The 12594-nt window shown below is 35.6% G+C and overlaps 1 protein-coding gene across 1 annotated transcript; it reads left to right on the top strand.

Moving 5' to 3' along the window:
• Positions 1 to 2123: 2123 nt before the first annotated feature.
• LOC148581791 (uncharacterized) lies at positions 2124 to 3149 on the top strand. The gene has a single exon (XM_088493802.1). It carries the CDS (start codon positions 2124 to 2126, stop codon positions 3147 to 3149), a length of 1026 nt encoding a protein of 341 aa, XP_088349928.1.
• The last annotated feature ends 9445 nt before the right edge of the window (positions 3150 to 12594 follow it).

Genomic DNA, 12594 nt, shown 5'->3' with positions numbered 1-12594 from the left:
CAGAAACAGAAAAAGAGACTCATACCTCTCTTACTCATTCTTCAAAAGAAAGCAAGCATATAACCAACAGCCAACAAAACACCCAGGAAAATCTGAAGAGATTCGAAGAATTAAAGGAACAAAACGTTCCAAATAATCACCCCCCCACTCCCAAAGCCACATCAAACAGTGAACCAAACATTGGGAAACCGCAAAAATTAAATGCAACCATTATTCCTTCTCTTTCATCAGGAAATAACGGACACGACTCCCCACGTACCCACATTTCAAACCACTGAACTATCTTTTAATGAAGTAAGTTGATCTGGGGGCTCATCCACTAACCCACACAAGCCGAGTTATAACTCATCAAAAAATAAAGCTCAACCTACTTCATTAAAATCCTCCTCAGGCTAAGCTTGGGGGCTGTGATATGGTCACCATTAATACAAATCATAACCGACCATCATCATAACTCGTCTTTGCCGTTATTGTTCGGCACTTATGAATTATAACTCGGCAAAATTAATGACATTATAACCGACGTCTCAAACGGTATGAATAAAATCGGTTACAAAACCAATTATCAAGAACGGTCAAATAATCATCTAGAATATAACGGACGATTAAATATCTATAAAAGCAAGGTAAAGTATCTTTTCTCATTCATTCTGAACTAACACCATAACTGACTTAAGCATTGGAGTGCCTTTGCAGGTACACTCCACCCCTTTTTGTATTACTCATACCCTCACATCTACAACGAGAAAGAAGAATTCGAACTCTGAGGAGTGGACGTCCAATCTTGCAGCGTATAGTTCGGCTGACCTTGAGGAGTTGAAGCTTACCTATTTCCCAGGCAAGATCAGTACCCTATACTTTTCCAATTTAAAAACGTTAAAATTATCTTCCGTTTCTTTAAGAAAGCTGCCCTTATTAATTTTCAATTTTTTTTAAATGTAGTTCTTTAGCATAATCATTACGTTTCGAACTTTTATACAAATAACTAAAAAAGCTTCTCGTAGAGGAAAACAAAATTTACCTTTTTAACTAAACTAAAAATAATTTTATTTTAACACTTAAAAACTATAATTTTGACAAAATGATATCTAAGACGATATTAATAACACAATGAGTCCCAAAAAATATATCTCGTTTAACAAAATAATTTAAGCATTATCTTAATAGTCAATTTATCTAGTCAATAATTAAATTTTGATATAATTATTAATTTATTCTCTTTATTATTATCATTGTCATCTCCATAATTCTCATCTCTCTGCCATTATTCTAATTCGCTGGCCCTAGAGATGACAATAGGTTCCATAAAGGAATGGATCCTCTTAATTATTTTTTCAGTTGAATGAGTAAAATGTAATTTCTAATCTTTTAATGTTCTTTTTTTATGTTTTTTTTAATTTTATTTATGAAATTAATAGTAAAAAATCACATTTTACTCTCTTAAGTAAAAAAATTGAGATAATCCATTCCCAGCTCCATAGGGAAGGAGACCCCTACCCCGTCCCTCATCCCTATTATTAAACAACTCTTTCACCTTAATTCATGACAACAATAAAGAAATTTTACACCAGCCCATAAATTTAGTCCAACATAATTAATTTGGTTACGATTTCAGCCTATATATTTAGTTTTACTTTTCTAATTTTTTCAATCAAAAATACATAACAACTTTCTTTATCTTTGTGTACTCTTTAAATTTTATTATGATATCAGAACTCTATCTTTTTATTTTGTTGAGGAGTTTCAACACAACTACGTTGATTAATAATGCTCTTTGAAGCATAAAAATCATGTAAAATAAATTTTGGTCCATTATCGGACCGAACAACTTTGACTTTAGAGTTGAATTGTGTTTCAACTAAAGTAACAAATTTTTTTACATGATTTTGCACTTCTCCTTTTGATTTTAATAAAATAACCCATGTAAAGTGACTAAAATCATCAATAATAGTAAAAAAAATATTTATGATTATGAATAAAAATTTTTCTAAACAGACTCCAAATATCAAAATGTAATAAATCAAAACTTACATTAGTTTTATTAAAACTTTGAGAAAATAATTTTCCATTCAATCAAAGAAACCCCTAGCAGAGAAAGAGTACGTACTCCGTACTCAGAGAGAATGAGAGAAGGAGAGAGCCAAAACGAGTGTTTGAGGGCAAAACACAGTGAGGAAAGCGGCCATGCCGTTGGAAGAGATAAGGGGGAGAGTGTGGGTGGGGTGCATCTGGTGCAAAGGAGGGTTTTTCACGAGAGGGTTTTTCAAAGTCTACAAAGGTCTCCTTTAGAGATAAAGTCATTGGTCCAGAAATCGAAGGCCTTTGTACTTGCAGGATCTCTATCTGGGGATAATATAGCGACGGTGGTGGGTAAGCAGGGCGATCCCCAAATTTCATGTGTAAACTTCACTGAAGAAGCCAAGCTTTGCTTGGCAAAGCCTTATCAAGAAGCTTTGGTGATCAATGTTCTTGATAAAAATTATAGTTACACAGCTCTTTCACACAAGCTTTGGATGGTTTGGCGCATCAAAGGTGGCTTTGATCTGCTTGATGTGGAGTTTGGGTACTTCATGGTAAAATTCGATGCAGGTGAAGATCGTGAGAAGGTCATGCTTGGTAGCCCGTGGTTGATTGAGGGGCACTATGTTGCTGTAAAACCGTGGGATATAGATTTTCGGCCATGTGAGCAATCCTTCGGGTCTACGCTTGTATGGGTTCGGATTTCAGAACTCCCAATCTGGTGCTATCAGGAACGGGCCATGATGCGTATTGCTTCTGCAATAGGAGTTCCCATCAAAGTAGACCTAGCCACTAAGTTGGCTGAGAGAGGACGATATGCTCGAGTATGTGTTCAAATAAATTTAGGATTACCAGTGATCAAGCATATCATTGTGGAAGGCGTAACTCATGTAGTGGAGTATGAAAGTTTAAATTTAATTTGTAATTCTTGTGCACGTTATGGTCACGATATGGCACAGTGCTTAGGTAGAGACTCTAAGGAAGGAAAGAGTACTGATTCCGATGCCACCAAGCCCCGAGATAGTACAACGGTAGTGCCACATCCTGAGCCCAAAATTCACAATTCAAATGAAGTAGAACCTGATGTGGTAGGTGACGTTACTGGCGAGAATCCTGCACCGAGTTTTTAAGAGGATTTGGAGGCTAATAATTTGGAAAAAAATAACGTTGAGGAGGCTTGCATGCATGATGAACCAGGCTGGGAGCAAGTTGTGAGGAAAGGTAAAACCAAGCTGGGCCAGAAGCAATCTAACAAGGTCCAAAGAGGCACCCAATCCAGAACCGATTCGGGTAGAGTAATCAGACCTACCATCCACTTCTCTCACACGGATAAATCCAGCTCCTATCGCGCCAGGGTCGGGTCACGAGTTAAGGTCGGACACAACGCTTCCCGTGTTGGTGAGACGTTGATCTCCTCAACCTGACAAACTCCAGTGCCTTGTGGATCCTCTCTCCGGAAACAACAAAGGCCGGCGTCCTTACAGAGCTCACCAGTTGAGAAGAGTGGAGGCACGGTGGTGGAAGCATCGTCATGTCTTCATGCAGCCATGAAGGAGGGTGTTATCGTGGCGGTTCTATTAGAGAAGAAAGGCGCATTGCCGGCTGTTGCTGCGTCGGTAGGCAAGAAGAAGGAGATACTCCATGGAGATCCGGCAAACATGAAGGTCGCGGGAGTCACTTCCGCTGGGCAAGCCTCGGTTTGAGGTTGGTGAAGCACTTTGATTTCCTTGTTTTATATTTTTATATTTTATATTATGGATAGTTTAAATATAATAGTTTGGAATATTAGGGGTGCTTCTAATAAGTTAGCCCGGGTGAATTGTAAAGAGTTGATTAGGAAATTTAAACCGGTAATTTTTATTGTGGTTGAAACTCACTGTCCTTTTCAACACTTGAAACTGTTCTGGAAAAGACTTAGTTATCACCCTATTGGTATAGTGGAGGCGTCAGGACATAAATGGGGTATCTGGTTCCTTTCTGCAATGCAAAGTGTTCACTACAAATGGGTTGATGCTTTCGATCAGTGTGTTACAATTGAGGTTAAGGTAAATAATGTGATTTGGAGGTGCAGTGGTATCTATGGTAGTCCTCAGTTTAATACCAGAGTTTTTTTATGGGATTATCTTGTTACTCAGTCTTCGTCTTTCTACGGGCCATGGATTGTTCTTGGTGATTTTAATGAAGTACTATTTTCTCATGAATCTAAGGGTTGCCTCTTCTCGAGTCGCCATGCAGATCAGCTTGCTGCCTCTCTAGGGGATAGTGATCTGTTTGACTTGAAGACTATTGGAAGATGGTTTTCTTGGTAGAGAAGGGTTAAAAATGGTATTGAGGTGGAGAAAAAACTTGACCGGGTTTGTATCAACAGTGGATGGTTATCTCTCTTTTCAGAGGCTTACGTAGAAATTTTAAATAGGCTTCAGTCTGATCATTGTTCTATCCTAGTGCGATGTACAGGTCGTCCCCAACCGAAAAAGAATAGACCTTTTCGGTTTATTGCGGCTTGGGCAACTCATCCGGGTTACAGAGATATTGTGAACTAGTCATGGCAGGTTGGCTATAGAGAGATGCATGGCAAGCTTTCAGAAGTACAAAAGAACTCTTTGGAGTTTAATTCTAAAGTATTCGGAAATATTTTCGTTAGGAAATACGAATTGGAGAGGCAAATTAATTTCTTTCAGAAGCAACTAGAAGTAATGGAAGATTTGTCTATGCGGCAAAAAGAACAACAACTGATTGTGGAATTTAATAACACGCTTGTGCAGGAGGAACTTCTATGGTTTCAAAAATCCAGAGAGCAGTGGGTAAAATTTGGGGATAGAAATACCAAGTTCTTTCATGTCCAGACTCTTGTGTGGAGAAAGCATAATAAGATTCATGGTCTCTTTCTTCAAGATGGGGTGTGCGAAACAGACCCAGAGGTCCTTAGAAAGGAAGCTGAATCCTTTTATAAACGCCTATTCTGCCAGTCGGAGGATGTAGACTTAGGTTGTCTTGGTGATGTGCCGCTACCTTCCCTGAATGATGAAGCCTGTTGTAGCCTCACAACGCCAGTTACTCTGGAAGAAGTTAAGTCGGCTATTTTCAGTATGCATTCTTTTAAGGCACCGGGCCTTGATGGGTTTCAGGCTTTCTTCTTTAAGGAATACTGGGAGATTGTTAGTTTTGATGTTTGGAATATGGTTCGTCATGCGTTCTCTGGTTTGGATATGGATCCAAGGATGATGGAAACTCTTGTGGTTCTTATTCCGAAGGTAGAAAACCTAGTTTCCATGAAGGATTTCCGACCTATTAGTCTCTGTAATGTGGTTTACAAAGTTATAACGAAGGTCCTGGTCAATAGACTTCGTCCCCATCTCAAAGAGATTGTTGGGCCTCTTTAAGGAGGGTTTATCCCTGGGAAAGGAATCCCAGACAACATCATTGTAGTACAAGAGGTTCTCCACTTCATGAAGAAGACAAAGTCAAAGAAAGGCACCCTAGCCTTTAAGATTGATCTGGAGAAAGCGTACGATAGAGTGGATTGGGAATTTCTGAAACAAACCCTTGTGAGTTTTGGCTTTCCTCCTTCGACAGTCAATCTGATTATGCGTTGTGTCACTGCTTCCTCACTGTCTATCCTCTGGATTGGGTATAGATTAAATAGCTTCACTCCAAGCAGGGGTCTTAGGCAAGGAGATCCTATATCACCGTATCTGTTTGTGTTGTGTATGGAGAGATTGTCTTGTTCTATTAATCAGCAAGTTGATAAGGGCTTGTGGAAGCCGGTTGCAGTTTCTAGAGGGGGTCCAAGAATTTCTCATTTGATGTTTGCCGATGATTTGCTTCTTTTCTGTAAAGCCGAAAAACAGCAAGTTCAAATTGTAATGATAGCTTTGGAAAATTTTTGCAGAGCCTCTGGGATGAAAGTTAATGTGGAGAAATCTAAAGCGCTATGCTCCAGGAATGTTTCAGCGACAAGAAAAGAGATTTTCACCGGAGTGTCCTCCATCAAATTTGTCCAGAACTTGGGCAAGTATTTAGGGGTGAACCTTAATCACTCTAGAGTGACACGCACAACTTTCAACGATGTTCTGGATAAGATTCGGGGAAGACTAGCCAGCTAGGAAGGGAGATTGCTTAATAAGGCAGGAAGACTCTGTTTGCTCAACTCGGTAGTGACTGCGATTCCTACTTACTGCATGCAAGTATCTCTCTTCCCTAAAGGGGTAACTAATAAGATAGAATCCATGATGCGAAACTTTCTATGGAAGGGTCAAGCTGATGGTAGAGGCCTGAATCTAGTTAACTGGAAAGTGTTGGTCACCCCTAAGAAGTTTGGAGGTCTGGGAATTAGAGACCCTTTTTGTGCTAATATTTCTCTTCTTGGAAAGCTAGTTTGGCAACTTTTTCACCATCTGAACAAGCTATGGATTCAACTGTTGACGGAAAAATACCATTCTTCTAAGGATGATTGTTTCAGTCGGTCTCAAGGAAGCGGATCTTATGTTTGAAAGAGTATATGTCGAGCCTGGGATATCCTGAAGGAAGGTTTTATTTGGTGCATTGGGGATTTGGAACAGAACTTTTAGTTTTCTAAATGGAGAAGAGAGGGACGAATGTGTCAGGAGATGGATTATGTTCACATTTCTAATTCGGATCTCAGGATCTTGGACCGTTGGTCATCTGGACAGTGGAACCTGGAGAATATCTATTCTCCTCTGAATCACTCTCTGCAAAGCAACATTAAGTCTTACAACCCGGATGTTCAAGCTGGTTCAGAGGTCGGTTGGTGTTGGAATGGTGCGGCTTCAAATGTTTATGATGCTTGTAGTGGTTATTTGTGGCTCAGTAAGAAGATGTTTAGTTGGGAGGATAGGGGTAATTGGCTTTGGCTTTGGCGTCAACATGTTCCGGAAAAGCACAAATTTTTGGCCTAGCTATGTCTACGGGAGGCTCTTTCTACTGCTGCATTTCATTTTATGAGGGGCATTTCGCATACAGATAGCTGTCCACGATGCTTTTCAGGTCAAGAATCGGTTTTACACTATATTCGGGATTGTCTAAAAGCCCAACTAGTTTGGCAAGCTTTAGGGATCTCCGATCAACCAGTGGATTTGATGAGTTGGTTCTTACATAACAGCAAACAACGCCCCTTTAGATTCTTTTCTGGTCTTTGGTGGATTTGGCGTTCGAGGAATAACGAGATCTTTCATCCTCACGAGCATTAGACCACAGACAAGGTAATTGGTATGAATTTGTCCTTGGAAAAGGAGCTCTGAAATATTTTTGAGTTGCAACGACTGTCTATCCCCTCCACCATTAGTGGCTCTTGGATTCCCCCCTCAGTGGGTACTTTTAAGATTAATTGTGATGCTAGCTATCCTGGCAATGGTGCTCGAGTTGGTTTTGCTTGTGTTAGCAGAGATTGGAAGGGAAGGTGGCAACGAGGCTGTTTGGGAACAATTGAGAGTCGTAGCATTTTGCAAGGAGAGTTGTTTGCTATTTGGAGAGGCTTTCTTTTAGCATGGGACTCGGAACAAAGAGACATTATATGTGAGACAGACTGTGTGGAGGCTTTTACTATTGTCAATAATTTACAGGATTGCTTTGGGTTTATTGATCTTTTGGTGTTAAAAATCCGAGATATCATGTCTTGAAAATGGTGTGCTGATCTTCGGTTGATCTTGAGAGATGCAAATACAGTAGCAGACATCATGGCAAAGACTGCAATGAGGACCCTTTCTCCCCAAGTGGAGCTTCCGTTGCCTTGGAAGGAGTTTGAGAGTAGTATTTAGTGGGACTGTCTTTCTTAAGCAGTTTCTTGTTTATTTTTTCTTTCTTAGTTGTTGTTTATTTTCTTTTAAGTCACCAAAAAATTTGAGAAAATGGAAGTTTCTTTTGCTTAGAAAGATGAGTTGGATGCTTTTAAGTTGAACAAAATTTTGCGTCTTGTTGATTGCCTTGCAGGTGTTAAGCGGGTTAGCTGTAAATGGGTCTATCGCATCAAACGTAAGTCTGATAGTTTAGTTGATCGATATAAGGCACGCTTTGTGGCTAAAGAATTCACCCAGACTGAAGGTGTTGATTTCTTGAAAACCTTCTCTCCTGTTGTTAAGCCTGCTACCATCATATTGATTTTGACATTGGCCTCTATGAAACATTAGCTCATACATCAGTTAGATGTTAATAATGCTTTCTTACATGGGGATCTTTCTGAAGATATTTATATGACTCTGCCATCCGAGTTTACATTTGCTCGACCGAATCAATGCTACAAGCTGCTGAAGTCAATGTGTAGTTTACGACAATCTAGTCAATATGTGGTATGATAAACTTTCTCATCTTTTGCTATCTCATGGATATCAGCAGATCTTATCTGGTGCTCAAATTTCTATCCTTCTAGTCTATGTTGACGACATTGTTCTCACTGGTAATTCCATTTCTGAACTTGCTGCCATTAAGTCTATTTTGCACTAACACTTTCGAATTAAAGATTTGGGCCCATTAAAATATTTTCTGGGTATTGCAGTTGCTCAAAAAATTTGCTTATCTCAGAGAAAATACTATCTTGATCTTTTAGAGAATTTTGGTTTATTAGGTGCCAAACCTGCCTCTATTTCAATAGATAGTGCCACAAGACTATATCAAGATGATAGTTCCCTGCTATCTAATTCTTTTGTCTATTACCGTTTTGGTTAGACGTTTTATCTATCTCACCACTACCTAGCCAGACATCATGTATGCTACTCAACAATTAAGTTAATTTATGGCATATTCTACTAACTCTTATCTTCAATCTGCCAAGTGCGTGTTACAATATTTGAAAACTAGCCGCATCAAAGGACTTTTTTTTCTAAGAGAATCAAAAATTCAGTTTCTCGGCTTTAGTGACTCTGATTGGGTCGGATGTCTTGACACTCGACGATCTTTAACAGGCTATTGTTTCTTCTTAGACAACTCTTTAATCTCTTGGAAAACCAAGAAACAAACAACCATTTTTCGTTCATCTACTGAAGCAGAATATCGTGCACTTGCCAACACAACTTGTGGACTTCAATGGATACTAAATGTGTTACAATTTTTTATGCATCTCTCCTATCCACCCACTAGTTTTATATTGTGATAATCAGAATGCCCTTCGTATTGCTCCTAATTCGGTTTTTCGTAAACGAACAAAATATTTAGAGGTTGATTGTCACTTAGTTCGACATAAATCTCAAACTGGAGTGATGAAACTTCTCCTCATTCCCTCTTATGAGCAGCTAGCTGATATCTCCACCAAACCTTTGTCTCCTCAACCGTTCCATCTTAATCTCAATAAGCTCGGTATTCTTGACATCTTTCATCCTTCAGTTTGCAGGGATGTATTAAACTACTCTTTCACCTTAACACATGACAACAACAAAGAGGTTTTATACCGGCCCATAAATTCAGCCTATATATTTAGCTTTACCTTTGTAATTTTTTCAATCAAAAAATAAATAACACAATTTTTTTTATCTTTGCGTACTCTTTAAATTTTATTACCTATTTAGTAAAACGTTTCCTGTTCTCGCTTCATCTCTATCAACTGTCACGAGTTTTCATTTATTTTTTTAACATGGGAGGTGGATACTTGTGGATATTCATGGATATTAAGGTTTAATGATATTTTTTCAAAAAAATAAACGCAATCAAAATAAAATCTAATACCATTTAACTAAGAATAATTCTCCACAAACAAGCATTTTTTTATACAAGTCTTTTACAAGTCATTTATATTAACGCGCTTCGAACCGTACTGCACGTTTTCACTGTACCTTCTTCTTCTTCTTGCTGCACGTTCTTCTTCCTCTTCCTCTTCTTCTTCTTCTTTTCTTTCGTTTCTTGCCTTCTCTTTCTCCTTCTTCATTTACGTGCTTTTCTCTCTGTTTTCTTTCTTCGTTATTCTCGATTTCCATTGTTTTTTTATATCAAGCTCTGAAATCGTTTTTGAAGAAGAAGAAGCAGCAGAAGATGAGGAGAAGAAAGAGAAAGAGTTCTGAATTATGCATAAGGTATACTTCAACGAATTTTGGGTGTATTTCTTAAATCCTTTGGGTGTATTTTTGTAATCCTTTGGGTATATTTCTGTAATCGTTTGGGCAAATTCCTGTAACCGTTTGGCTGTATTTCTGTAATCCTTTGAGTATATTTCTATAATCGTTTGGGTTTATTTCTGAAGTTCCATTATCTTCAAATTTGGCAAGAAACTCGTTTTCATGGAGGAAGAAGAAGAAGAGTCGTTCATAATGCATGGTGAGTAGTGCGCTTTAGAAACAGAAAGTAGTTGAATAACGTGCGTTTATTTACTCTTGAATGTGAGAGTGTAATGTGCGTGTTTTGTTAGACTTGTGCCAACTTGTAAGACTTATAAGTCAAAAAAACTTGTATTTGTAGCAAATTCAATATAATTAATATGCACACAAAATTTCTAACGTATAAATTAAAATAAAAGTAAATGAAGAAACAAAAGTGAAATTCGTAATTAGTTTTAGAGAAAGAGAGATATTATATATGTAATGGTGGCGGAACTGAAGACAAAGAGGTGCTATTACACCTTCTGAGTGAAGAATGAAAATGGAGGAAAAATGATAGTAGCTAATGAAGATAAAAGAGAGAAAGAAAAATAAAATATATATATATATAAATAAATATATAATTTTATTATAAAAGACAAAAATAAATTAATATTTTATATAAAATTTAATAATTAACTAGATAAATTAACTATTAAGTTATTTTATCAAATAAAATATATTTTTTTAAAATTATTTTATTATTAATATTTTTTTAATATTATTTTATCAAAATAATAATTTTTTAATACTAAAATAACTATTTACTTGGCATCGTAGTCCAAATAGAACATTATTAACATAAGAAGGGACAACCCGAAATTATTAACACAATTAGGGGTGGAAATAGGTCAGGTGGCCTGCCAGAGGCTTGCAGTCTGGCTTGTATTCGGCCTGGCCTGATAGGAAATAGGCCCAGGTTCAGGCTATTAAAAAAATCTATATTCTTTAAAAGGCCAGGCCTAGGCTTTTGAAATAGCATGTTGGGCCTGTCAAGCCGGCCTGAGCCTGCAAATATATATATAGAGAGTTTATTATACTAGTAAAAATGCTTTTGGAAGGATTTAAACTTGGGTCTTCTATCTTATGAAAATACCTTTATCCACTCAACCATTTATCTTTTTAATTATATATGTGTATTTTGTATCAATATTATTCATAAAGTTATAATTTTATATTTTATAATTTTAAAAATTAAATTATATCTTAAATTTAATTATTATTAAAAAAAAACAGGCCTATTGACAGGCTTCAGGCCAGGCCAAATTTAATAATAGACCAGGCTCAATATTCATTAAAAAGCCTATACCAGACTACAGACCTGACTTGTTAAGAATAAAACCTGACCTGTTTCCACCCTAAACACAATACCCAACAGCTCCACTTCCGTTCCCATGCAAAAAGAACCCATTAATCAAATAATAACACTCCCTTCCAAAATGAAAAATACTAGGTACGTATTAAAAGTATTCATTATATCAATAATTATTATTATTATTATTATTATTATTATTATTATTATTATTATTATTATTATTATTATTATTATTATATTCTAGTTAAATAATTATAAATTAAAATAATTAAATTTATTATATTAAAATAATCAAACATATAATAATAAAATAATTAAATTTATAACAATAGTATAAATATATGATAAAAAAAAGTTGAGATGATAAATTATATATTTTTATAAATATTAACTAATTGGTGACTAAGTTTTTGTGAATAAACATAAAAAAAAATCCATCATCCAAAAGGGCGTGAAGAAAAAAAAAGTAGATGAACCCTTGGAAATTAGAATTTTTAAATAAATAAAATAAAATAAAATAATTATTTATTAATATATATTTTAAAAAATTATTATTTTTTATTATTTATCTCATAAGAATACTAACGATATATTAATATACATATTTTGTTATCATTATTAATGAGATCATATAAATAATAAAAAATATTATACTTATTTATAGTAAAAACTAGATATGTTTAAAATTATATTAAATGTATGTGATCGATAGTTGCAATGATATATATATATATATATATATATATATATATATATATATATATATATCAATTAAAAAAATAAATAAAATTATCTGTAATATATTTGTATATAAATATAGGTGTAATTTAATTTATTTTTAATATGTATTTGTATTTTAATATATATTTTATACTGATAGCTAAGTTTGGAGACTAATTTTAGTGTATATACAGAAACGAATCTAGAAATGTTATCATGGGGCCAATAACATATATAATATTAAAAAAATATACAAATAAATTATAATGTAAGATGCATTATAAAAATATACCGATAGAGAATATATATTTAAAGTACAAAAAAAAATATGTCTACTTTTTACTAACGAAGTGGTACACGTCGATTCTTCATATTATAAAATTCATCGATAATATAATTCTTCCTAATGTAAATCAAAAGACCATTAGCAAGAAATTCATCTTCAATTTTATTTTTGAGTCT

Source organism: Arachis ipaensis, chromosome B10 (genome assembly GCF_059453495.1).
Source record: "Arachis ipaensis isolate K30076 ecotype BB chromosome B10, ASM5945349v1, whole genome shotgun sequence".
Taxonomy (NCBI): domain Eukaryota; kingdom Viridiplantae; phylum Streptophyta; class Magnoliopsida; order Fabales; family Fabaceae; genus Arachis; species Arachis ipaensis.
Note: the sequence above shows the minus strand (reverse complement) of the source record. Positions and strands in the feature narration are given on the sequence as shown.

Excerpts from the sequence above, each read along its gene's own strand:
- LOC148581791 (XM_088493802.1), top strand. The coding sequence starts at position 2,124 with ATGAGAGAAGGAGAGAGCCAAAACGAGTGTTTGAGGGCAAAACACAGT.